This window comes from Dermacentor albipictus, chromosome 5 (assembly GCF_038994185.2).
Source record: "Dermacentor albipictus isolate Rhodes 1998 colony chromosome 5, USDA_Dalb.pri_finalv2, whole genome shotgun sequence".
In the NCBI taxonomy this organism is placed as follows: Eukaryota; Metazoa; Arthropoda; class Arachnida; order Ixodida; family Ixodidae; genus Dermacentor; species Dermacentor albipictus.
This window is the reverse complement of record NC_091825.1, coordinates 95,707,681-95,735,500: the sequence shown is the minus strand read 5'-3', so window position 1 is coordinate 95,735,500 and position 27,820 is coordinate 95,707,681. Positions and strand designations below refer to the sequence as shown.

Below are 27,820 nucleotides of genomic sequence, written 5' to 3'. Positions count from 1 at the left end.
TGCCAACCTCTCTCTTTCATTTATTTAATGAACACTACATAAAAGTACTGCACTTACTGCAATATACAGCATCCCAACCACTTGTGCAAATGTTGTCACTACAACACACAGTGTAGAACACTGAGAAAGGCATGCCTATGTACAGACCAAGCTACATCAGTATGACTGATCGGTGCATAGGTCCAAACTTAGCCAGAAATTTACGAGCACAAGAAAAAAAAAAAACACAGCAGGGAGCACTAGCACACGACGGGGCTCGCAAATATTCTGACCTTCTGCATGGCCAGCAGCAGAATGCAGTAACATCTTTAAAAGCCAGCATCCAGATAAGTTTGTATCAAATGTCAAATGCCCTAATATATGTGATGACAGACAAGAGATGTGACTGTTGCATTAACGGCAACCAGTCATGTCTCTTCTTTGCGGTGATCAAGTCTTGGGCTTCTGAAGCAGCGTACGCCGTCGCTCGCGTTTCTGTACATCCTCGACAGTTTCCCGGTGATGTTCCACCTGCTCCCATATGGGCAGCTGGTCTTCCTCGGTGATGACCTCACGGTACTGCTTCATCAGGTCATAGCGCTCCCATGGCGTCGCCACGGCAGCTGCTTTGTCATAGAATTTCTGCGGCAAGCCCAGATCCTGTACGCCTTTCAGGTTCTGCCTCTCCCAGCGCTCTAGCCATGGCCGTGGCTTCAGCTTCACCTGTGCAGAGAGAAAGACAATTACAGTGAAAAAAAAGATCTACAGTGATGAAAGCGGCACTTGGGCTTTTGGAGCAGCTTCCGGAGCAGGAAAAATTGCAGTTTGGAGCAGAAATATACGCTTTCAGAGCAGAGAAATTTGCTGCTTGGAGCAAGAACAAAAAATGCTTTGCAGCATTAACTTACTGATCTGGTGCAAAGGGGAAGCTATGTATAAGCTAGTGCTTTCTGAAACATTCTATTCAATATGTATTATACTAAGAAGCAAGTACTTTTTCTTCAACTTGCTCTTCTATTTTATTGTTGTTAAATATGAAGATGAAGATAAGCACGAACTTAATCCTAATTTGAAGTTAATTCTGCATTTCAATAAAGAGTTTACTAAATAATTTATTTTCATCGCAAGGAATTGAGCCACCTGCAGTGTAGATAGCCTATCACACGTTTATGTACGTAGAAAGCACGGTCACAGCTACTAAATTGCAGTGTTTATGTCATCAACATGCCTATACGTGTTAATGAATTTCTGCACACGAAATAAAATGTAAAGTTGGTACAGAGTTGAGTGATCGGATGGCCGTGACCAACAGCTAAGATTGTGTGGGCCTGAACAAAATCGTCATCGTTGTATGGAGAGGTACCGGCCCTATAGGGCTGGTACCTCGCCAATCCCATATCACCCAGCCCAGGTGATCACTTCTATCGCTGCTCATGGCGACACAGAAATTTGTTACATTTTGTTTCTCACATGAAGTAGTACTAAATAGAACAACATTAGATCAAATGTGCGAGTGCTTAATAAAGCAGAACCTAGTAATAAACCACAGGCATGATTGCCAGCACAATCCGACACCATTTCATCTCGCAGATGAAAAGCAAACACGTATCAGTGAGGCAGCTTGGGTGGCTTGCAGGTATACTATGTTTTATTTGCTATTCACACTGACAAAACTGAGTAATCCAGTTCATATAAGTCCACGTTAATAGTGCTGTAAAAAATAAGCCCACTATGATGAGCTGTCGCCAGATTGCAGGCGCCGTCGGTCGTCATTATTTCAGTGGTCAACGAGACAGGCCCATTGTTTCGTTCGGCTGTATTTTCATGGGGGCGAAATGCAAGAACACGCATTTGGTGCATGTCAAAGAAGCCCCAGGTAGGCAAAATTAATACGGAGTTCCATACTACCGTGTGCCTCATAATCAAATTGTGGCTTTGGCATCTCCCCCCCGCCCAAAAAGCGCAAGCGGGGGCAGTGAATGTAGGCGGAACTTATGCTATGGTGCTGTTGGGCCTAGAATACTATAGAATACATTGATGGTGCCTACTGTATGCAAACATGGTTAGGTCTATACGTTGTAGCTGTGATGCTGTGATGTAAAGCGTGCGAGGGCGAGTTGCGAAGAAGGGCGGCTTGATGCATGGTGCTTTCCTGTGCATGCAAAATATGTATTTCCAATTTGGAGCAGGTGCAAGTTGGTACAGGCCTGCCGCAACAACTGCCATTATCAACAATTTTGCGCAGCATGTGGCAGGATTTCCTTCATGACGCAGTTTGGCATAATTGGTACAGCACTTGTATCACTGTATCTAGAAAGATCTATACAGTCGCTGACTGATTTTTCGGACTCCGAAAATTCGGACATACTCGATTATTCGGTCTGCTTCGCAACACTGCCATTCTCCCCATAGACCATAATGTATGGGAGTTTTTCCACCCTACCGCTTAATCGTCATTCCCAGACGCGACCGACTGCGTCAACATAACAACTGCAGAAAGTTTGGACACCTTGCAACCTCTCGTCTGATTTTTCGGACACTCCTTGAGCCAACTCGATCGAGAGCATAATTACCATAACGAGCATAATGCATTGACTCTGACCGGTGCATGGTTTGACTTGCTGAACGACATTTTTGTTTTGAACGGAGCCTCCTTGCTGCCCCATGAAGTGGCGCTAGTGCAAATCCCCGCTCATCATCATCGTTTCTGCCTGGTTCGATAAAGTGGCTACAGGAGTCTCGGTCTCAGCTTAGTAAGCCATGGCAAGACAATCCAGCAGCCGATTTGTTTTTTTCTTCGTGCACGACGCTGCGAGTAGGCCACGTTTTTCGTTTGTGCGACTGGTGTTGGCGTGATGGCATGGTGGTGTATGCTTTGTGTGCTGTGTCGAGGTTGTGGTGATCCAACATATCATACGGAAACATCGTGTCAAGTGTCTAATGGCGTTGACAGTGCCCGCGCAGATTGCATTGGGGAATGCCGGCAAGTGGGTGTCGGGAGGCCTAGGATTTGTCGCTTTCTGATGTGCTCCCTACTGACACCGAAAATGTTCTGCCGAGACATGCGCAGTGGTTGCATTGCGATTCCAGACACTGTCTCATTTGACAGTTTCACAGCTGCTGACACTGCTGTACTAACACGCGCAGAACTCGATGACGGCGAGATCATTCGTCAGGTTTCCGCTGCACCGCCGGACGATGACTCTGAGTCGGAAGATGATGCACCATGTACTGCCGTCGCAAGCAGAGCGTGTACATGCAGTGACTGTGCTTTCAGCCGCCTATAGTGACTTTACGATCCTCTCCGAGATTCAGGCTTATCTGATTGCGCGTAAACGGAACAGCTTGCAATGGCGCATTCATGATTTCTTAAAGACTACTGCCGTGCCCGAATAAGTGCACGAAAATAAAGAATTTTTTTTTTCTCTTAATCATTTTCGGACATTTCCGCAGCCCCATGAGGTCCGAATAAACGGTCGGCGACTGTATATAAACAGGGTGGTATACTGGTATGGCTCAGCTAGAATTCCGAATCTGCAGCAGACACGCATTGCATAGCAGGCTCAGAAACTGCAGGAATGAAGTACTGTTTAATTGGAAGACAGCCCTGTGTGCCGAGAACAGCCTAGAATTAGGAGGTGTTATAAAATGGGGAAACTTGCTGTCATAGGCAGGAGTCAGCTGACGCAGGACGGAGATCGTAGGAAGGGAGGATTGATTTTAGACAGATTTAGTTTAGTGTACGCTATACCATTGCGTATGCTATAATATAGGGGGTAATTATTGTACATGCGCAGAACGCTAAATGACCCATAGCGTATAGCGTACGCACAATATGTCTCTGATGTAGGGTTAGCGTCACTGCGCGGTTTGCGTAGCTTCGGTTAAAACATGGCGGCAGTCCCGACTGCCTGCTTTGAATTGGATTTGGCGTTGCTTTTGTAAAATTCATTTCGTTCGTAGCAAATGTCTGTATAAATGGCTTTTGCTTAGTCTCAGGCCACTTTGATGACGGAGTATTATGGATAACCTTGTGGAGTTGTCGAGATTGCTTCTCGTTTAGAAAGAGTCAAAGCATAACGAAAGAAACATTTGAGATGCCAGCGCCACCTATCACTACAGTCGGGAGATAGCCACAATGACGATATGGCCTCTGAGATCCGAAGATCTTGCAGGGCAACTGTAACAAACCTGCACTGCTTAGCGTACGCTATACTATAACTGTCTTTTACTTGATCTGGGGAGCTTTAATGTGTCCTTAAAGTGCGACATTCAAATGTTTTGCATTGCATCCTCGTAACGCAGGCATCACAGCTACGATTGAACTCATGGCCTCATGCTTAGCAGCATAATGCCACTGAGCCACTGCTGCGGATATTACCTTCAGAGTGTTTATTGGCACAGCTGCTCCCTCACTGTGCGTCTGAGGCTCCATGTCAAAGGGAAATGTGCTGTATTCAAGCGGGGCATCTCGCAGGTAGCGCAGGTGCTCATCCAAGCGTTTCTCCAGTCGCAAAACTTCAATTTTCAGCAAGAGGGGGCAGTACAGGTCGTACATGATCTCCACACCTGCAAGAGCAAGGGCCACAGGCTTATAGATATTCACCGGGCTGTGTAGAGGGTATCAAAAAAAAAAAAAGTCACAGGAAGCCAGAACGTTGCTGTGTTCTGGTCTGCTCTTCTAACCTCTCCAGCATGCCAGAAAACAATTGCCATGCTTATGGGAGGCTCCAGGCACGCATTTTCTTACAGTATTACTGAGAGGAAAAAACTGGTGCTGCGCTGCTGTTGTATGCACAGAAATGTTGGGATATTGCTGGCTTCGGATTGGTGTCATTCTCAGAGAGCCAGGACACCTTGAAGGCAGGCCTGGTTGGCACCATTTCGTCTGCTATAATGGTTCATTCTCTACTAAAACAGTACATTAAAGAGCCATCTTTAATATTACACAAAAAACGTTTTGTATTCCATCATGGGGACTTATGTTTGGATGCACAACTATATGAAATGTAAAAAGTGCTAGCGGGCTGCTAAAGTTGGAGGACAGACAACAAGGTCTGGGCTCGCTGTACTGTAGTCTGTTTTTGTTTTTCCTCGTTACACTTCTTTGAAAGATATAGTACAGGTAAAGTTTTTTATGAAGTTCTCGTTTTAAGCCGGCTTTAAGTGTGCAACCATGACCACGTTTCAGGCCAAGCCGCATTTGAGGCAAAGCCTAGCACATTCACATAGTGGCATTCCCGAGGCAGCACAGCAACCTGTAGGGCACTTGTATATACCGTATTCTTGCGCTTATAACCCACACCAGAAATTCAATTAACTTACCAGTAAGGTCGGGGTACAGGTTACATGCAAATTTCACCTTGAGGTGTGGCTTCATGGCAATGCACGTCACACTGCCGTGGAGCTAGAACTCAAGGCAAGGTTCGCCGCCATTTGAAGCGCTCTGTCCTGTTTATCGCTCGTCTTGTGTTGCGCTGTTCCTGTTTTTACTCGAAAGATGAACCAACCAGCCCCATTGAACACACTGCTATAATTGAGATTTTCGGCTCTGTCGTGTTTCTTCTGCCCACACGGTCACCTCTGTTGCATGAATGCTAACTGTAAAGTGATCCGATTCACGTCACATGTGATGTGACTGATTCGTCAGTGGTCACGTTCATCGTATGAATCTAGCTTAATTCAGCATCGCCAAAGAGGGGAGAGCAGAGCCACTGGTAGAAGAAACAACAGGGACGCGTCCGCTAAATGAGACTGTTTTTGCAAAGATTTGAATGTTGTGTGCAATTATTTTCACGGGTTATAGGCAGAAAAATATGGTCCAATGACGCCAGACTTCCCTCTAGATAACATTGTAAGAAACTCTGGCTCCAGGTATGCTAAAGTAGTCCGAATATTTATTAATTTATTTGTATGTGGTGCTGCCACAATGTATTGGGACAAGGCAGGCGTAGACGAGAGAGAGCGAATAATAAATGGAAAGGCAGAGAAGTAGGCAATGCTATCCAGATTGCAATGCTATCCAGTTTGCTACCCTGAGCTGGAGGAGGAAAAAACATCAGTAAAAGAATATACTGCACTTTAAGAAATAATAAAGGTAAAACATGATAAGGCAATTCCTTCTCAAATAAATTGTATGGCAGCTGTAGTGTGTCTAATAATATGCTCCACAGTTTGATTGAAATGAGAAAAAAGGAAGAGGAAAAGAAATATATAGAATGGTGCAAGCGAGGCATCAACAGCTTGATGGGCAAGTATATGAAAAGAGACACATGTTGAATGGCTGAGGAAATGGGTGAGTCAGAATGAATTTCCTTGTTAGCAATTCTATGAAGAACGGAGAGGCGCTCACATATGTGTCTGTGTTCAAGCAAATCTAGTGATAATATTTACGCAGGAGAGTAAGACAAAAAGGACCAGTCACAGCAATGATAAAAACATTACCACTTAAGTCTAAACCATTTTTCTTATTAAAAGTTCAGCTACATTTGCTCACAGTGTGAAATAATGTTGCTTCAATAACCAATGGTAAGAATAGGGTCTGTGTTTTGCAAATGTTCAGCGGACTGTGCTATACTGAAGTTTCACTGTACTTGGCTTGTTTCTATTTGCAGATACAACAGCATTTCTAGACCTCACACCCTAAAAAAGTGCATGGAATTGTTGCTTCCTTACAGACAAAACTGCTGCTGGGCAATTTATGCCAATGGGATGGTAGAGCAACTGCCCCAGAAAGGCGTTGGTTCTGGGTTCTATTCCCAAAGCAGGACAAATTTTTCCTCAACTGTGAAGCTTCTTTCTGAGAAACCCATTTGTATTTCCTTTGTAGCTTCATGCTACAGTCGAGCAAATGACAATTTTTGCCTTCCAATGTGGAGACTACCTCACTTGGTGTCGCATTGATCATCACTCCCCTAGCTTGCCTAAGGAGCATTCATACACTTGCAGTAAGGGCGTACGAGTGTACAAAGGCAAAGGCTCCGCACTCTCACCACCACAGTCATCATGATGTGACCAATTATTCCCATGACTCACCGTCATTATTTGCACTTCCTTGCCTGTTTCTCATGTTCACATGTTCAGTATAGTGGGCTTTTGTATGAGCTGCGCTTTGTTGTGTAGATGATTTATTGAAGACGGTGGATGGGAAGTAGGCCATGCCTGTGGTGACCATAATGTGACCTCGACATTCGCCAGCAAGACCAGTCCAGCGGTGACTTGGGGTAGTGTGTTGTAGACTCCGATATGGAGGGGAGCAAGACACTGATTGGGACAACATCATTTGTGCAAACAGCATCGTCTGCGAAGTGCACAGTGCTAGCACTACTGAAGAATCGAACTGAACATCAAGGAGTAATTTCTTGATTTCTTGTGTGTCAGCAGCGCAGCAGTGGGGCGCAGGTGTATACGAAATCGCGTTGCCACCAATTTCCATTGTGAAGAAGAAGAAGAAGAAAAAAACCCCCGCTGCCATGTGTTGTGATGTCGTGCATACTTCAACTCATGTCTTTTTAATCAATGGGTGATGGTGTGTGCTTTGTGGCTCTCTGTGAAATGTGGCAAACACAATGTGGACCCACAGCAGCATTTCCTTCATCTGGGTGCTCTCGTTTCAGCGGCAGGGTGGGCGATTACCATGCACCTCGTTTTGGCTCATGAAAAACGGGTGCAGCATGACACTCAGGTTCATTATAAGCGAGCTCGGCTGTAAGTGATCTCACCTTGATTGTCGATGACATTTCGCAGCGTAAATCGGTGCCGCATGCCAATACCGGCACGCATGATGCAGATTCCAACAAAGCGGTTCTGCTTGCCAGGGGCATTGTTGTCCGAGACTGTGACTGCCATTATGGAGCCTGGGTAGCAATCGGGAAACAGCACACAACATTGCAGGCAATGATGCACAGTGGATATGACTGGATAACGATGGAAAATGTAGGCCCCAAAATGCAGTCAGATTATCTTATGCACAATGACAACTTAGAAGTACTCACAAGCTTAGCCCCATAACAACTAATACTGCCTGAGCGACTAAAAGAGACTTACTTATTTGGTGTATTTAGCATGCTAAAGCAACAATGGTGCTATGATGGATGCCATAGTGGGGTGAGGGGGGTGCTAAAGAGGGGATTGTATAAATTTTGACCATCTGGCAGTGATTAGCCATGCACTTGCATCTTAGTACATAATCATTTTCACATACAGCACCCACATGAATGCAGCAGCGATGGTTGGGAACCAAGTGCGTAACCTTGCACAAAGTTAAATAATAAGAAAAAGGTCACCGCGGCAGGTACTACGACCTTGCTATGTAAAAATACACATTTCTGCATTTGTTACATATTGGAAAATCATCATCCTTCATGGGACACTAAAGGCAAATATTAAGTCAACACGAACTATTAAAATACCCTTCCAGAAACCTTGCAATGTTTGTCACACACAGAAAACAGAAAAAAAGGATATGTATATATATATATATATATCTATATATATATATACTTAATTTAGGAAAAAATCGCATCTGATGGGTCTGCCTATCACTAGTGCAATTCAAATCACCGGCCCCCTAATGGGGAGTGATGATGTTGAATATGCCATCACCACCTATTACTGCAGTTTGTAAGTAAAACAGTGCCCAACAGCTGGCACTGCGGTTTTTTGAGCAAGACGCAAAATCGTGGCCAGAAATGTACCCACGACAGTGGGAAGCGAAAGGGAAAGCATGTGCAGAATTGTATACACAATGTTTGAAGCTTGTCCTGATAAACCTCACTGAAGACCTTGACAACAACACATTGGCTCGTGATGCTGGGCTCCATTTCAGCAATTTAAGTTGTGAAGAGCGTGACATGCTATTGAGGGCTTGCACTGACGGTGTGGCATTCTCTGCTACTTGTAGTTTGTGTGAGCCTTACGAGCCAGCAAGATGAGCGAAGCACTACGTGATAACGAAACTATTAAAACTTGAAAGCGCAGGCAGCCCAGAGTCAAGCGCGAACAAAACCTTTCGACTGCCTGCATTGTTGTCAAAGGCAACGTCAACAAGTTCTTTTTTCTAAGAGTTGAATAGAAGCAGACAAGAAGCATTTTCTTCCCTCTTACAATGTAATGCAATGATCTTTTTATTATGAGTGGTTGACTAAAGTGACTGTTACAATGAGGGGTTTCTAGGTCACCGACATAGTATTTGAATGTCTCAGGAGAGTCTGAAATCATGCCCCTATATTTACATCAATTTCTCAATTACTGAAGCTTTGTTCATGATAACAATGGCACGTAAAACGTTCTCGAGGATTAATCTATCACTTAAGCTTGACTTATTTGCCTTTAGTGTGCCTTTAAATAATTTGTAGCACTTAATGTTATGTTTATGGCCCTCTCTATAAGGAACAAAAGAAGGCTTCCCCAAAGGGGACTTGCATTAAACGGCTACTCACCAGGCACCATTGCAAATTCTGGTCACACACTGGAAATTGTGAGCACTGTGCAGGGAGTGTCATAGCGTAAGAAATTTTCAAATTGGTTCATTATTAGAGAAGAAAGGAGAAATTAATCTGTAGCATTGCCATGTTGCCAGGAAGCGAGTTTAACTGACAATGTAGGCACTCTCTTCTTTTGCCTTGACTAGTGTCTGCAACTGACTTCTCTTCCCAACCTTCCACGTATACTGGAGCTGACGGGCCGTGCCCATGTATGTCACGAAGTCGGCCTTCTTTTTTTTTCTCTCTTCCTCTTTTTGCTGCGCAGCACGCTCCCAGGAGCAGCACTGAGCATTTTGCATTCTACTTTTAACAGGGTCACGTGCCATTGTTGGTGGTATTGTAAGCAACGTGTCTTGAAGCATTCGTGCATGCCACTTTGACTGTCTGGCTGGAAGTGCAGTTCCTTTGAGAGGAAGGGCAAGCGGGCTTCTGTACTAAGTTTCAGCTGTTTTAGTGCTGTGCAACCATTTGATGCTCTGTAGGCATGATCGGCAATGCGCAATCTACACTTAGTGCTTGCCTGTTTGCAATGGCCAAAACTTGCGAGGGGCCCTTTAATGTGTGCAGTGGGGCAAACTGTATTCAGTGATGGACAAAATCACAAAAAATATTGAATGCACACTTTACTGCTCGGTTATAAGCAGTTTCATGATCCATACATTCGTTGCCGTGTAGTATTCGACACTAGCCAGACTCATGTAACCTCCACAGCCTGTCAAAGTTCTGAACAAGAAATTAGGGGACATCTGTGCTACTGCAGCAGCTATGCATCGTAGTCATCGAACAGTATGGCTTATACGGGCCAAGACACCCTGAAGATGTGCCTGGCTAGCTGTGTTCTGTACGTCACATTTCCTCATTCTTTGCTAAAGCAGCGTGTAAAATGCCAGTTTCTTTGTTATCACATATAATCACTTTTTAAAAAATTTATTGAAACTTGTGCTAGGTCACGCAATTATGTTGAATGTGAGCACTACTGGGGAGGTATTCTGTAAGAGTCCACTTAGTGGACATGTCCATTTCGTCTGCTGCTGAAGTGCTAATTGGCTGTGGCACCTTGATGCCACAGATTCACAGCCCAGCCCAGCCAAGCGAAACGTTAAACAGCAGACGAAATGAACATGTCCCCTAGGTGGGCTCTTAAAGAATACCTCCCTTGGTGGCCATAAAAATGAGTAAACTATGGGAGTAACTATGACGCCCTTGAGGTGCGGCTTTGCACTGTCCGGTGTGCTCCAACTGGCATGGAATGGGGGAGTCCGACTGTCCAAAATTATAAGAAAAACTATAAGGTTAACACTCACTCTGTGCCAGCCTCAATTGTCAGTTTCTGTTCTCTTCACTTGCTTGTTGCATTAAATGTGAGCAAGCAATTATGCACAATGTGTTACAGGCAAACGAAGACAGCGTGATGGCTTAATTCACAAAAAACAGAAATTACATATTTTTAAGCCAAGCTGCGTTTGAGACAAGCCTTGCACAACCACATCCTGGCCTGCCTGTAGTGGCACAGCAACCATTAGGAAACTTGCACAGATGACACCCCCAGTATTTCTGCTATGAAATATTGTAAGATGCTTTATGCAAACACACCAAGACACATGCAGTTTCGGAGCACTGACAAAAACAGAAAGGCCTCTTACCTACGTAGAATTCCGGGATCTCAATGACTGATCTCCGGTTGAGCATGTCTTTCCTCTCCAGTTTCTCCCTAATGGAATTCCTCAGACTGAAGTCTCTGTCTGGAAGGAACTCCGGATAGATGAACCTGACGATGAAGACATGCAGAGAAGAAATGAGCAGGCTGCTGGTGTATTCCGGTGTGCACATCACCATCACGTCACAGATTTAAAAAAAAATCCTAGATGTGCAGACGCGATCTTAGCCCCATCATGAGGACTACAAATAAAAAGAAGCGTGGTGTATTTGCAAATCAAGCCATACATACAGGTGACAACCATCGCGGCAAGAAAGTGTTTGTTTTGTGTTCATTGGATGTCATACCACACTTATTCTAATAAACACGTGTTAATAACATAATTTTGTTTCGTGCTGCTCTTTAAAGGCCGGTTTAACTCCAGCAACCTTTTGTCGCGTGCAGTCATGATTTCCAAGGTTACAAAAGGCGCCCCGGAATCGCGTTTCTCTTGTCTTTGGAACTTTTGTGATTTCGCACGCGCTATTTACTGTGTCGATTCGTCTCGATAACACGATGGTGCACGCATCCGACGCTGGTCCACTATGTGACGAGATTATCAGAGTCGTCAGTCTTTTGCGGAAACATAGTTTTGTAATGTATTTTCCCCCCACTCCAAATATCCTTTTTGTTGTACTTTTCTTCTATACCTCTCCCTCAATGCTGGCCGCTATTCAGTCGTCAGCAGACTCATCTCAGAGAAAGTTAAAGAGCGGCAAGCGGTAACTTTCGCTTTGAATAACATTCTTAATAATTTCCTAATCAATGAAATTGTTACTACCGACTATTTCTCAAGAATTTTTTCGCAGCGATGCTCAGCGTTAGCATAGCGTGTAGTTTTTACAGTGTGCCGAAACTAGAGGCGCATCGTACGTTTGTGTTGCAGGCCAATGCATGCGTTTAGTTTGAAATCAAGAGTAATATAGGTTATATCAATTTTTGAATGACCCTCGTGCTACCACGGTGCACAATAATGCGGAATATTCGCTTGCCTGTAGTCTACAAGCTTGTCGGGTAACTTGCTACGATTCCGCCTGTCGACGACAACATTCTCTACTGGTGCGTCCGACGGCTCGGGTGACTGCACAGCGAGAAACCTGCAAGAGGCTGCAAAACCATTCGGCAAAACAGCCATTAGCAGTAGAGCTTTTCACGCGTTTACCAAACAAACAAGTAAAAGATAGCCTCACGAAATTGATTGATGCAGTTAGACTCTTATTCAAAGTGAACGTCACGGAATAAACTGGAGTACATGGGTCTAAGAAATCCGCCAACATACGTTTTTGAAGGTACGCACGCCTGCAGAAACTCATGAACGCCCTGGACGCCGCCATGTTTGATACTGCTTCTAAAACGAGAAACGGACGATAAACAACTTTAAGGCAATATACAGGCTGATTTTTCTTAAATATTGTAAAAAAGTGATTTCTTGCTTACTTTTACAATATTATTACTCAAATTTTGCGCAAAATTGCACTTTTTGATTTTCACGTAATCATCCTCGGCGTCACGACGTCATGACGCACGCACTACGCTAAGAAACGAAACCGAAACTTGCACTGGGTATCACTAGATTTTCAGCTTTCCTAAGCAAAACATATCTTGGGACTTTAGCTTGAATCACTGCACTTAAGGTATGCCCATGTGTCTCTGTTGCATTGTGCCTATTGCATTTAGCCATCAGGGAGAAAACCCTCCTTGGAGAAAACCTACGAGCGGCAAGGCGCTAGTAGCGCTATTTATGACATGCTGGCGTCGTCTGCTTCCGAGGTCTGCTCAGCGCTCCCGCCGCATTTTCGGAAGGCACATTACGCTTTTATTGTTTGTGAATGCGCAAATTCCCGAAAATAAATTAATAAAAAATGCGGATGTTATGCGTTTAAATAGGGCGTTAGAGTGCCGTACGGGGTCCTGAATATTTCACTGCACGTGTTCGAAAAAAAAGTTTTGCGCTATTCTTGCTCCAGTTTTGCAGGACGATCGCCTTTTGACGCCGACTTCATTTAGTATAACACTTGGCACAGTTAATTGGCTGGTTTTTTAAAAAAAGTGCAATTTTGCTTGCGCTTATGTGTATGCGAGCTACTGCCGTGACGGCGCAAGCATAAACGTGTGTCGTCGCCTGTCGTCACCTGCAGAAAGCAGCGTTTCGGGGAGGGCTGCCGCGTATTGCCCGCGTCTGGAACAGGCGACGTCCCTCCCTGAAACAGTAAAACAGTATGTAGCAGTAAAATTTTTATTTGGGTGAGTTGGTTCATCGTTATTCAAAAGGCGCAACGCGACTAGGGCGGAGACAAAAAAAAAAAAAAAAACCTTAAATCACATCACGAGCGCTGACTAACGACTGGTTTCGGTGCAAATAAAACCAGTTGTTAGTCAGCGCTGGTGATGTGGTTTGTGTTTCTTTGTCTCCATCCTAGACGCCCTACGCCTTTTGAGTAGCCTGTATGTGGGGCAAGAAAGGAAAACAAAGAGTACAACCCCGGCAGACGGCAACTTTCCTTTCCATCCAGATAAGAATGGATAAATTATTATTAGAATACTTACAGGATAAAAGATAATGAAAAAACAAATAATCAGGTATAAGAGTAAAGAATCTGACACATTTGCTGTAAGCGAGAAAAATATTCATGCAGACGATAAGCAGTACATACACACACTGTAAAAATCACCAGACGGCAGGTTGGTTCAGCTTTGGCTGCATGCAGCTGTAATTCAGCTATCGAGAGTTTGGCGTATATAGGTTAATGTTAGAAATTGCAGTGTGGTCAACTACAGTTTGACGTCATTCAAGTTTGAAGCGCAAGGACCCCGATCTTTGCGAAAGCTCGCGCAAGTTTTCTGCGACAGAAGTGCGTGAGAAATAGATCGAGGCTGTTTCAAGGAAAGGTGAGCGTTATTTTTCACTATGGTTTCATTTCGAGAAGAATGCTTGCAGTGGGTATCTCACTGTTTTTAAATCGACGCATCTGTTTTATATAACTCATAACTCTTCCCAAACTGTCAGTTGAAGGTTTCTGCATAGAATGGCGGTGCAAAAAATACGTACGCAGCTACAGTGAAGATCTATAATTCGCCTTTTCAGCTCACGGCCTACCTTTGGGTGTTAAAATGTGTGGTCATCGTCTTGTGCTGGGACGTCACCTTAATTTACAGCTCTAAAACGCGGAGAAGCGAATTTTACAACATGAAAAAAAAAGAGAAAAATATAGTGAGGCTTGGGCGACATTGGAAAGCCCCACCCCAATTGCCTGTCAAGCTGTGTCTTTCGAACAGATGCAATAAAAATTCACCTTGCCTGTAATTAAATCACCCGCTTTAAAACGCTGCTCCTTTATGACTGGTCTGCTTAAAACCTCGTCAGGAAGTAACGCATTCGGCCACGTAGTGAAAAATACACGCATTTGACTTTGAGAGAATATTGGCCATAATGTTCCTTTCATTTTCGCTAAATACGATCTTGGTGGCGTCTATAGTTGCCCTTGGAGGAGCAGCAGGTTAAATTGTTTATTGTACCTACGACACACTCACTACGCTTCGGATAGCCTGCATACGTAATTTACTCATAAGGCCTGCAATTCGTCTCCACACTTTGAAATTTGCTTACACATTATACATAATGTGCCCACCCACCATGGTTGCTTAGTGGCTATGGTGTTGGGCTGCTAAGCACGAGGTCGCGGGATCGAATCCCAGCCACATCGGCCGTATTTACTCCAACCACAGATTTGCCATAGTCTTGCCATCATTTTCACTAAATTTAGCCTCGGTGGAATTTGTCGTTCTTACAGGGAAACGGGCTAAATTCTGCGAGTTCGTAAAACACTCTCAATAATCCGGAGCGCTTGCCCGAGTAACTTATTGCAAATGCCGCAATTAACCAACCCACGTTGAATTGTACCTACATATGTACAGTGAAACCTCGTTATAACGAACAGTTAAAAAGTCGGAAATTAGTTCGCTATATCCATAATTCATAACATAAAATTTCGTAAAAAATAAATGCAAGAGGAGCAAAATTCAATCAGAGAAGGCACAGCAACTCGAACGATGCTTACTTGGGTCACGTTCATTTATTTACGCACAAAGAACATGCGTTATCGCGGCCTGCTTCTTGGTGTTGATCGCATTCCGTATCACCCCCTGTTCCACAGTTTGCAAACACTCAACAAGGGCAAACCCACTGCCCTCAATAGCACTGCAGTGGCCTAAATCACATACAAGGAGTCTCAGTGCCCCATTGCAGCACCGTAACATGTGCACAATCATATTTTCCAAGAACTTGTAAAGAATGGAATTCCCTACCCGCATCGCTGACAAGCATCACTGATTACATTCAATTTAAAAATGTAATTGGAACGCTGATTACCTAATTACCGCTTTTGTGTCTTGTCCATTAACTGAGATTGGTATCCTGTTTTGGTTCTCCGCCTAATATTATTGTTATTCAATTGTTTTATAAAGTTGTAAGACAATTCTTAGGATTTTTAATCTTGTTTCCTCCATTATTTCATATTCTTGAATGAAACGTGCTTTGTGTTCTTTTTTATTGTTGTGAATTGTCCTTCCCCTCTGAAATGCACTCCATACCCTGCGGGTAAAGTAAATAAATGAATGAATGAATGAATGAATGAATGAATGAATGAATGAATGAATGAATGAATGAATGAATGAATGAATGAATGAATGAATGAATGAACAAATAAATAAATAACGCGTGCAAATAGTTACAAGGAAAAAAGTTCAAGAAATATTTGTAATGCTCCTAAATAAGCCATTAATGTTCAAATTTCAGAAAACATCGCAGTTAAAATGCCCCCAAGTTCTGTTAAATATGAGAATTATGTAATGCAGAATCCCTTCCGGACAACGTGAAACGCATCTGAGAACGACAGCGCGACACTTGCAAACGCTGTTTCTTTGAAAGAAATTTTGCAAATCTGTATTTCGTCCAAACGCACTTATGTTCGAACAGATATTTGCCATAACGGTCCTCCCATTGTTGGTGAGGTTGATCTGGGTGGCAATTGTAGTTACACCACTGCTGCGCGCAAAACCTTTCGCCGTTCGTGAGAGTCAACTATATGTATATATATATTCTGGAGCGCTTGACAAGACGCCATTAACCGAAACACTTTCAATTTTGCCTCTTCCCATGATAGACCCATAACGTGTCCCTTATTTTCACAAAGTGGAAACTTTGAAGCTCTCTCGGGACGCTGGGAAATATATGGCGTCATAAGGCCTTCCCATCATGTTTTTCGAGCACCTGTAGAAGTAATTTTTTTAAAAAAGGTTATATTTACACCACAGCCACTTCGCGTACGTATCTGTCGTAGATTTTTTCCACATCTTAGCTAAATTTGATCTCGGTGGCATTCTTTAGTTATGTCACAGCAATGGGCTAAATGTGGCGCCGCTCGTAAAACACACCTCATAAGTCACAATGCTCCGGAGTTCTTGCAATATGTAATTTATTGCAAAAACCTCAATCAGCCGAGCCACTTTGAATTTTGCCTATACATATCACCCATTAGCTGGTCCTTATCTACCAAAGGTAAACTAGTTGCCTTATTTAGTTCACCGAGGACACCGGGCAATTACGTGGGATAACGCATAGAAATAGGGAAAGCAGGAGGGTTTAAAGAATATTTGTAAAGCTTCTAAAATAGACAGTAAATTAAAAATACTTTTGGCTCATCACGCTTAATATTTTCTCCCCCCCCCCACCCCCCAACCCATTTTCACTAAACAAAATTTTGTGTAAGGCGAATTTTCTCGACACATTGGGAAGCATTTGTGATAACGACAGCGTGGCACCTGCGAACACTTACTTAAGATTTCTTTTTGTGGAAAAACTGTATTTCATGGAAACGCATTTAAGTTTGCACACACATTTGTCAAAGCGGTCCGCTCATTCTCGATAAGTTTGATCTTGGTGGCATTTGTATAGTTAAGCCACGGTTTCGCGCAAGATTTTGCGCCCTTCGTGAAACACGTTCGTAATGTCCCGGAGCACTTGAATACGTAATTTATTGCAAATGTCGCAATAAGCCCACATATTTCGGACTTCGTCTACTCATTAGTCTTAACCTGGCCCTCACTTTCACGAAATATAAACAAGATATTCTGTCTAGTTCAGTGACGACACCGGAAAACACGAACCTCGTATGACAAATAAATAAAGAAGAAAAAACGAGGGTTCAAGAATTCTTTGGAACGCTTCTATGTAATCCAGGAATGCGAAAATTTCGCCCCACATTATGCTCAATATTTAAATTATTTTCACCGAATCTTAATTTCGTGTCCTGCACAGTTAGTTTAGGACAAATATTGCGGATAATGGCAGCAAGGCACACTTGAAGGCTTGAACAAGTAACTTTTCACAAGGGCTGTAATTAAGATGCACTGTTGGAGGATTTACTATATCGTTCTTCACGCGCGACATTCGTTCTATACCAAGGACACATGGACATTTTGCCGCACGTAGTTCATCAAAGATACCGGAAAACAGCAATTGTATGCCGTGGGTAACGTATACAAATGGGGAGAAGACGAGTATTAAGTAAGTACTTTTAAAGCACATAATTAAGCTAGGCACTTCAAAATTTCGGCACGAGACGCCCATAGAGTCGCCCACATTTCCTATTAGTACGAAAGAGTTAACGTCTATGGTCCCCCCTCCCCCCCCCTCCCCCCCCCCCCCCCTCCGAGAAGGGTAAAGTATTTAAGTGTGTCATATAACGCTTCCAGGGGGACCAAAACGACGGTTTATTAATTTTCATTTATTCCTTAATACATACATACATTTAAAAACTGAACCTGCTTATGGCCCCTGGCATTCCCCACAGTTAATCAAAATGTGGACTTTGCGAGTGATGGTGTGTTTTCATAAAAACCGTGAAAACGCGCAAATACCATCCTTGAGCGTTCCTAGCCGCGTTACCAACTTCTCGATAAAAGGAAGCTCTTGCGATCTTTACGAACCATGTAAACACTGCGAGTTGAGGTGCGAAAAAAAACTACGGGGTTTGTTGCAAGCTGTTCGTCTTATAGCAGAACAGCCGGCGTTCACACTCCGACGCCGCCCAGCCGAAAGCATAGTATAGCAGCCCGACGGGCCACATATGATGTGTTCCGCGTAACGTGCGCCGAAATTAAAAAAAAAGAAAGAAAGAAAAGAGAAATAATGTGCAAGTGCCACGCAGCTAATGTTGTTTGCCGTCACTTGGATCAAGTCAGATCATCTCTTCTTGTTTTACGCCTGATATATACATAAGTTATTATTATGTATTAATCAACTGCTCAAATATTATATTCGGAGCAAATGTGTGAACGAGAAAGTTCTACAACATCCTGAACAATTTCCGACTTCTGTTGCTATACACCTGCTACACAAAAATGCGTTATTTTCCGAGCCTGAAATAAAGCCCGTGAAAAATGAAAAAGTGCCGCGCGACTAATCGCGCGGCGCATTTATTTAGACAAAGAACCGTTGTCTATTAGCGCTTTCAGGTTCCCTTTACTTGGTTGCCAACTTTCTTGACCTCTTCCTGCATTCCGTGTCTCCGCTTTGAGGAACTTTTGAGGCGGGCCCATTTCTTTTGTTGTTTATTGCATGCCCTAAGGGCCGGATGCATTACAGAGGTGAAGGGTTACAGCAAACAAACGAATATGTTAGAACAAAACTATAGCGATAAAAATAACAAGAACACAGTTACAGAGGGTTCTGATTATACAATTTTAGTTAGTGCCTCACAATACACTCAATAAGTGGTCATAAAAATACGTGTTGCATACATAAGCTGTTGGTTATACTGCGAAAAAAAAATTAACACATCTTATGCAATGATGACTAAAGCAGCTCGAATTTGTTGGTTATTATGTACAGATACAACTTCTTCAGCCAGGCGGTTCCAGTAAACGGATAAACGAGGCAAAAAAGGAATGGCAAAAAAGATTTAGTGTGACAGGATTCAAGACCAACCTTATAACAACGATCAATTCGAGATGTGTACTGTGGTTGAGAAATTGGTTCGTCGCGTAAAATCGAACGGTGAGTTACGGCCATTTGTAGTAACAAATTACGTGCAATTAGTAAGGAAACATTCAATCCACATGAAGACGTTACTGTCGAGGTTCAATTGATTTGGTTTAAAAACGCAAGAGCTTACGGCATGCTTCATCAAATGCCATTGCGAAGTCTAAAAAAAAAAAAATACGATCTACTAGTGACGAACGATCAAGGATACGATGCAATTTGTGCGGGAATCATGTCGGCTGTGTTTCACAGGAGAATGCCTTTCTAAATGTATGCTGTGCTTACATGAAAAAATGCATTAGTTTCTAGAAAGTAAACTATATTCGTGAATATTCGCGTGCGTGCTTGTGCGTGTGTGTGTTCGCGTGCGCGCCGTTGTACAAGCCAACATTAAACGTTGTGGAAGATAGGAAACGAAAAGAGCGAAAAAAAAAATTCCTTCAAGGCACCTACAATTAATGGTACTAGTAATTACTTAGCACACGGCGCAAACTTTCAGTGAAGACGAGTGCTGCTGGATGTGATGGCCCAAAATGGCAACTACTGGTTCAACAACCCCAATAAAGTGCGATCACACTGCAAGGGATCACCATCATCTGCCATTATCAAGCGATTTCCTGGCACAATTCATACTCCTGCGAGGCTACTGCAATTGTTGCACTGCACCTGCCTGTGTCCGTTGATAGCCATGCTGCGTAGTCTCCGGCACACGCACAGTGGTCCTTCTTTCTTTATCTTTAATTATTCTTCAGCAATATCGACTCTCCTCCCACTTCCCCATTTGGGTTGCAAACCGGTCGTTCGTCCACCTTTTCTCTGTTGACCTTTCCGCTCTCTCCGGACATACAAATGGCGTTAGTTTGATTATTACTATAAATGCGGAGATCGATCGCCCTGAAAGTCGGTTCAAACGAATCTTTCATACGGTGCTTGCGAAAAACGCGGTTCTTGTTAGGCCACCATTTTCAAGGGAGCCGAGTTGGACCCGTTTTCACCGGAAAACGCCTCATTCAGCTAAAAATTGTGGCACTCGAGCATGCGGATCCCACGCACGACTGTGAAGGAACATGACAGCACAATTATGACAGAAAGACGACGACGGAACGAGCATGAAAGCATGCGACGAAGTCATGCAGACGTTGGATATTTCAGCTATTTCACTGGTGCCCGCCTAAGTCAGAGAGCAGAGAGAGAAATCTGTGTTCCGTTTTAAACGTGCCATCGAATTCGAGTACCGAACCTCGACACAATTTTTAACAGCGAAGTAGCCGTTCTTGTACTAATTGTTGCACTGCTGTTCATCCCATAAACGTCGCTCGAAGCTTACCTCTGCGACTATAACTCGGCCTATAAAGTGTAGTCAAACACTTCTACGGTCCGCTAACAGGACAAAACTTGCCATTCACTTGCTTCCTTCAGAACCTTCTTTCCTTTTTTTTTACATTTGCTGTTTTCCCCCTCGCATTTCTTGATTTCGTTGTACGGTTGTACCGGCATTTCTGAACTTGCAGCTGTTTTCTGTGCCCTGACAGGGACAGCGACAAGAGTTCTCGGGGCTTGCTAAGTTTTTTATTGTTATTACGTTACTGCGTATGTCCTATAGTTCAATATAAAAGCAAGGGCTGCAGTCGCAGCGTGACGACGCAGTCCCCAAGGGCGCCTGGACCGACTGACAGCGACAGCATCAATTTTCGGAGCTCCAACTACCCTTGCTGTTTTTCTTCCGCCATCGCGAAGTGCAAGACTAGAACTATGTCCCTCAGGACAACGTCTCCGCCTTTCCCGCATCGAAGTTTCTTTCTCACATGAAAGGGAAGGAAACAAAAAAAAAACAATTTGAAAAGTGCACCCATCTCGTGCACGACTCTCTTACCATGAAAAATTACATTTAAAGCTGATGACTTCGCGACGTAGTAACTGCAAGAAAACAACGTGAAATAACGCAAACCGTGCTACTTATGCGGCAAGACTGCAACGTAAAATAATGCAAACTATGCTACTTATGCGACGAGGCAAGTTTACGCTATGTGATCCCAAACAGAAGATACAACGGCACAACCCGGTGTAAGCATGGTGTTCTGTTTCCCCTCGACGAGGTGAAAGTGATTTCTTGCAAATACGCCTTTATGGAGGGACGTTGAAATTCAGCAGCCACTGTTGTATTGATCGAAGTTTTCTGCATGACCACCACGGCAAGTTATAATATCTCCAAACAGAGTTGCTCCGTATAGAACCATAACCTGTCTCCAAACGCCGTTCCAAACATACCTGCTTATACAGGCATATCGATTTCTTGATGCTTGTGAATACTACCGTTATCGGGCTAGCTAGCTGTATAACCACAATATTTCTTTCTGTCAATTGCGGTATAGTTGAGAGATGCGGTTCAGATGAGGAAAATTGGGCATATTCACTCGGCATGTACGAAACACAAATTTAAAATGGCCAAGAAAATCGCGATATATTCCAATCTTGCAAAGGCTACATGGGTGACTACGGGGATCGAATTTACAAGACCATCACTTGTCTATTTATATATGTAGTGACTTAGGTAATTTAGCTTAAACGTGTTATAAGTTAGGTGGTTAGTTATAGCTGTGAACCCAGCGATTATTATGCAATGCCAACTTGCCCATACCTGCACCACACACACACACTCGCACACACACATCGGCTTCACGTCTGATGCGGGGTCGCTTCACCCCCCCCCCCCCTCTTTCCCTCTCCTTGTTGTATATTACGGCAATCCTTCATGAAAGTGAACGTTGTTACTTCCTCCTGTAAAATTAGCTCATCATGAAAATCAGCATGAATCTTCCTGGTGTCCACTTTTACCTTGCGCAACTCTAACCTGTGCTTTGTGTGAGGCGACTTCTGAATAAATATGGATTAGTCACTGTGTTAATGGTGATTTATAAGGCTCACCATGCGCCAAAGCTGAATTAGCAGACACACGATGCATTCACAAACAACAAAACAGAGCGAGTGAACAATTCAAGGCTTAGTGCTACAATATTCACATTCTCTAGCCATGCATTCATGAGTCTTGCACTGATGGCAGGTACCCCTTAAGGTTTGTTCTACAGGTAGCCTCCTTGGGCTTCCTCACTTCTGTATACTACGCCTGAAGGGACAGGCCAGAATTTCGCCCTTAGAAAGTATCTGTTATGCTAACTTATGCGTCTCCAAACTTGGGAACGCGTCTGCATGTGCTGTGAGAACGGCATAGTGAGGACCACTCTACTGCGACGGTGTAAAGCAATGTTCCACAAGGCGCACAACTTTCTGTGCCACGCAAAACTATATGTGCTGGCGCAACCCTTCTATTGAAAATCAATTTTCACGCTGGCCGCCCTCACGCGAACAAGCAGGCTAACGAAGAAGAACAGAGAGAAGCAGCTTGTCAGGACAGCATCGCAACTAATCGAATACATTTCGATCTGGCCTGCGCTGGTGACGGCGAGTGTGTCAGCCACTGCAATACTGGTCGAACGGCTCTGCTAAGTTCTGGATTGTAAGGGAAGAGTCAACAGCTATCAGTTTGTGGAAGAGCTTCTTCGTGTTCAACGAGTCACTATTTAGAACATTACATCTATAATGTTTCAGGGTGTGAGACCGGGCTATTTGGTATTCCATTGTTGAAATGACTAGCGCAGGAGTAGACACGGGGCACAAAAAGGCGACAAGGACAGGCGTCGGTGTCTGTCTATAAACATTTATATATAATGTTTCGCCGTTGTCAATGGCCTCATAATTTCTCTCCCTCTATTAAAGCTTGCAGCCCTATTACGTCCAATTATGTGCCAAACGTAACAGTTGGGTTTCCCAGGAAGCTTCAAGTTTAATTTAGTCATCAGCTTAAATCAGGCGGGGTTCTGGTGAGTCTGGTAAGATTGGTAAGTGTGGTAGGGTCTGTTAAGTTGTTTTCTTGCAGCGCCGGTTTTGCCGAGCTTTCAGTGCTTGTATGCGTTCCTCTAGTCTCGTGATGCGTTGGTGTTAGATTTTTGTTGTTGAGTTGTGAATTGTTGTTGTTGTGCCGCTGACTGTTGTACAGCTGTGAGTTGTTGTTGCATAGTAGCCTGTAGGGATGTAGAGGGGCCCTGAATGGCCCTTGCTACTGTCTCCTCTACCTTGTGGGGAGTGACATATTTGACGAGTATGACTCCCTGCGGTGTGGTGGACTGCATGCTTTCTCGTTTGGGTTCTCGGATTTGAAGTGACTGTGTGCGCTGGCGGCACTTCCAGTTTGCGCTTCTGGTGTGTGTGTGTGTGTGTGCGAAAACTTTTATTGAAATGAGGTCCAGAGGCTCGACTTCTTTAGCCAAGGCGGGCCGCTCCCACGTAGGAACTGTCAGGCCAAGCCCTCCAGCGACATCATGGGCCCTCTGGACGCGTCCCTTAGTTGGTCTTGAAACAATGGACTTCGAATCCTTTCTTCTCACTGTGTCCATTCTTCAACGAGGTTGGGGAGAGTCGCGGAACACCCCGCCAGCAAGTCTGATTCCAATGATGCCATTACAATCGTTGCATTCCATCTAAATGTCCCACTATAGATATACTTTAATCATGTGGTACGGCGTGGTATATGTACCTGTTTGCAGTACGCAAAGTGAGATTGCCTGAGCCCTGTTCAGTTTTGAATGTGGCAATGGGAATTACCTGCGTCCTAAATAGTAATGTTTGGTTATGTCATTGTAAGTTAATAAATGATCTCTACATTCCCTGGCTTGATGGTGGACGGCTCGGTTGTGACTGTCACGGTTAGCAAGTGATCGTGCCAAGTCATGAGCAACTTCATTGAGGTTTACCCGAGTCTCGTTCACTTTCCCCATATGCGCAGGTAGCCATCGGATTTCAGTTCTCATAATCCCAATGTTTTCAAAAAGTTTAGCTGCAACTCCAGCAACATAGCTTTTATCAAAACACCTTATATATGGTGTTGGGCTGCTGAGCACGAGGTCGCGGGATCGAATTCCGGCCACGGCGGCCGCATTTCGATGGGGGCGAAATGCGAAAACACCCGTGTACTTAGATTTAGGCGCACGTTAAAGAACCCCAGGTGGTCGAAATTTCCGGAGTCCTCCACTACGGCGTGCCTCATAATCAGAAAGTGGTTTTGGCACGTAAAACCCCATAATTTTTAAAACACCTTATAGCGGATTTCGACTCACTGTAAATGCAGACCCACTTATTGCTCCTGATGGCTAGAGCAATTGCCGCTTGTTCCACGTACCACCGTGGGGTCCTTGGTAAAAATAGTAATAGCGTCTTGCACCTTCCTTTGATAATTTGATACAATGGCCGTATATGCTTCTTTACCTTTCAACCAAGCAGCATCAACTATATAGCTGCCAGTTGGTTCTGCTGCTCTATTTCCTGCAAGAGTGCTTTAGCTCTTGCCTTTCTCTTTTTGATATGATATTCTGGATGCATGTTTCCGGGGGAGGGTTGGTTCTGATCTTGCTCCTAACTTCAGTCATTAATTCTACTTCAGCCTCTATTGGACTCCTCGATGTATTCAGTTCTGCACCTATTGCCTGTAATATGTTCCTGCCAGCTCGTGACTTTGTCAATCTTTCGTGTTGCGCTAGCTGTTGGGCCTCCGCAATTTCTTCCATTGTGTTATGCACCCCTAGACTCGTGAGTTTGTCGGTTGCAGCGTTACTGGGTATGGCTACATTAGCGAGCTTCCTGAGCATCACAGTAAGTTTGTTAAGTTCTGCCTGCTTTCATTTGAATAATCCAGCCACATCAGTGAAGTGACAGAGATCAAAGGCATGTATTAGCCTCAAAGCGCTCTCTTCTCCTAAGCCTCTGTGTCGATTGGTAATTCTCCTTAGTAACCTAATGAATTCAGCTGTTTTATTCGAGATATGTTGTATTGTTCTATAGTTAGCATTGTTTCATTCTATGTGATACGTAAGAACCTTGATTTTTTCAACTAGCTTGATTGCGGATCCTTCATGAGTGTATAAGCACACTATTGGCTCATCTTCCGGAATGTAACCTCTTGGTTTACGACCTTTTCTGCGATGTTTAATGACCAAGAGTTCTGGTTTGGCTGCTGAGCATTTCAACCCCATATCTTTCAGTGTGTTCACTACAACATATAAACATTCCTGTAATCTGGTCTCTGTCTGTCCTACATTACCCTTGGCACTCCATACGGTATGTCGTCGGCATATACCGCATGATGTATACCCTCAATTTTCTACAGATTTCTTGCAATCTTAGACATTGCTAAATTGAATAGCATGGGTGAGAGCACAGCCCCTTGTAGAGTGCCCCTATTTCCCAAATTCTTAGCTTCTGATTTAAGCTCTCCCAGCATGAGTTGTGCAGTTCTGTTTATAAGAAAGTCCTTAATCCCGTTAAAAAGTCTCTTACCTAACCCCCATCTCCGAAAGAACGCCAAGTATTGCCTTATGCTTTATACGATCAAAAGCTATTTCCACATCCACTCCCAAAAGATCTTTCGTATGCGCTGGGCTGGCATGTATAAGTTGGTGTTTGATCAGCAGCATAGCATCCTGAGTTGACAGCCCGGGACGAAAGCCGATCAAGTTGTAGGGGAGGATGTCATTCTGGTCAACGTATTTCGTGAGCCGATTTAGGATGACATGTTCCAAAGCTTCGCCTGGACTTGACGTTAAGAATATAGGACGGTGGTTGTCCAGAGTGAGTTGTTTGCTGGCTTTGGTATGAGGATAGTATTGGCCACCCTCCATTCCTCGGAGTATACCCCTTTTCTCCAACATTCATTGAATGTTCAGTTAGATAAGAAATTGATTCATCATCTAGATTTCTTAATGTCTTGTTAGTTATTCCGTCAGGTCCAGCCCCGGTGAGGAGGTGTGTTGCGTAGGGGTAGGTCTATTTCTGCTTAGCAATTACCTTCACGTGCTACGAACTCTGCGTGCACGTTAGCGATTTCTGCTTTGACTGTTGCGTTCTCTTCAGTGATGTCTTAAGCACACGCTTAATGTGTGCGTGTGCTTGTGCCAGCTTTGGCAGAGACAACCTAAGCCCAGCTCACCTGCTGCGTGACCTGCGCTGCTCCTTTGCTTCCTCTTCTGGCACTTGAGGAACGATCTCGCCTCGAGGTCCTGCCACGGGATGACGTCCGTCGTCGCGATGAGGTCCTGCGACTGGAACTGGAACGGGGCCTGGAACTGCTCCTGCCTAAGCAAGCTCCGCGTCCCGTCGGGCCTGGAACTGCTCCTGCCTAAGCAACCTTCGCGTCGGGGACCGCGACTGGCGGGACGCTGAGCGCTGGCCACGTGGTTTCGCGGACGGGGCACTAGCTCTCCTCGGGGCCTGCTGCGGTTTCCGGCGGTTGACGGGGGACAGAAATCTGTTACGGCAGAAATTGGCTGCCGCTGGTGATTCCCGCCGCACAGAGAGCACCGAGGGTGGCACTCGTACTGCTTCGTCGTTAGCCAAGTGCCGGACTCCCTGTATTTGGATGTGGCGGGGGAGGGGAGGGATGGCAGACGTCCACTCTTTGGCCGGTCTCGTTGCAGGTTCGGCAGTGGGTTACAGTCCTCTTGTAGACGTAGCACCGCAGCAGAAGGCCGACAATTTTGATGTAGAATGTTTTCCCCAGGAATGTGACCACCATGGTTTTTCCCAGTCTTCGACATGCTGGCGCCTCACACGTGGCGCATTCGATGCGTTTAAGTATCATTTCGAGCGTGGCGTCATCGTTGATGCTGTATATCGCCCCCTTACACGAGTTATCGGGGGATATTTCGTATGGTGCAGTATCACATGTTGCACTAATTGGAATTTCCTGCACCTTACCAAGTGACGAGGCCGTATAGCTTCATAGGCAGTGCTCAGAACACGGATGTTTTGGTTTTAGTCTACGCTTACTTTGAATCCGGTAGACCCGACTTGTAGCTCTGTCTCGTTGGTGATGGCGTCGACTTACTTCCATGGGCTCACCTTGTTGAGCTGCAGGCCGTACGGTAGACGAACCGCCAACCTGTAATCGACGACAGGTAGTGGGGGTTGTCGGGGCATGCGTTTTAGTCGGCCGGCTATGGTGGACCGGCTTCGGTGGTGTTCGGCATAGCTGCGACGTGATCGAGCGTGGCTATCGCCGGCGACGGCGGGCCCGGTTCGTAACGTTGATCTAAAGCTCATTGTCTTCTTCGTTCTCTTAAACAGCTGGAGGAAGTCCTTGCTATTTGCGAATTTTTCCATGTCCTCGTCCTCCGAGGCCCCGGTAGACGATAGGTGGGGCTTCTTGGGGGGCGGCATAGCAGCGCGATCACCATCTGCAGCGGCGCGGCGGCCGGAGCGCTTGCTATAGACCTTACCGCTAGCGTGGGGGGTTTAGCTGGGCCGGCCCGTTTTGAAACTCGATGTGCCCATAGAATGCAAAATATAGCACTTACAGCTTCAAGTTAGGCGTCGATGTGCTCTGGGTCACTGCCGTCACACGATGGGTACGTTGAATCTGGTGGCAGAGGTGATTTCGACGGAAATTTGGCTTCTGTGCGGGAGCACTTATGAAACCCGTCGGACCCGTGGTGGCACTTCGTCGTCTTCTGCCGTTTTATGGTTAACATATTTCAAAAGTTTTTCGTCACATGCAGCAAAACTCTAATAAAT

The 27,820-nt window shown here is 44.6% G+C and overlaps 1 protein-coding gene and 1 long non-coding RNA gene across 4 annotated transcripts in view; one reads left to right on the top strand and one right to left on the bottom strand.

The window, feature by feature from the left end:
- Positions 1-27,718, bottom strand: mRpL19 (mitochondrial ribosomal protein L19). 3 transcript variants are annotated; one of them, XM_065452267.2, is made up of 8 exons: positions 26,238-27,718; positions 13,293-13,361; positions 12,440-12,508; positions 12,153-12,267; positions 11,108-11,232; positions 7,701-7,835; positions 4,361-4,548; positions 1-702 (listed from the first exon to the last, which is right to left on the bottom strand). In XM_065452267.2, the coding sequence occupies exons 1-8, from the start codon at positions 26,842-26,844 to the stop codon at positions 430-432; spliced, it is 1,581 nt and encodes a 526-aa protein (XP_065308339.1). In that variant the 5' UTR covers positions 26,845-27,718; the 3' UTR covers positions 1-429. The 3 variants fall into 3 exon arrangements, with proteins under 3 accessions (XP_065308339.1, XP_065308340.1, XP_065308341.1); XM_065452268.2 differs by lacking the exon at positions 13,293-13,361 and having other exon boundaries at positions 26,238-27,716; XM_065452269.2 differs by lacking the exons at positions 12,440-12,508; positions 13,293-13,361 and having other exon boundaries at positions 26,238-27,717.
- LOC135918639 (uncharacterized) overlaps positions 13,663-27,820 on the top strand; it is a 150,338-nt gene continuing 136,180 nt past the window's right edge. Inside the window, exon 1 of the long non-coding RNA XR_010569712.1 lies at positions 13,663-14,049. This is a non-coding gene — a long non-coding RNA (uncharacterized lncRNA). The remainder of the gene's footprint in view (positions 14,050-27,820) is intronic.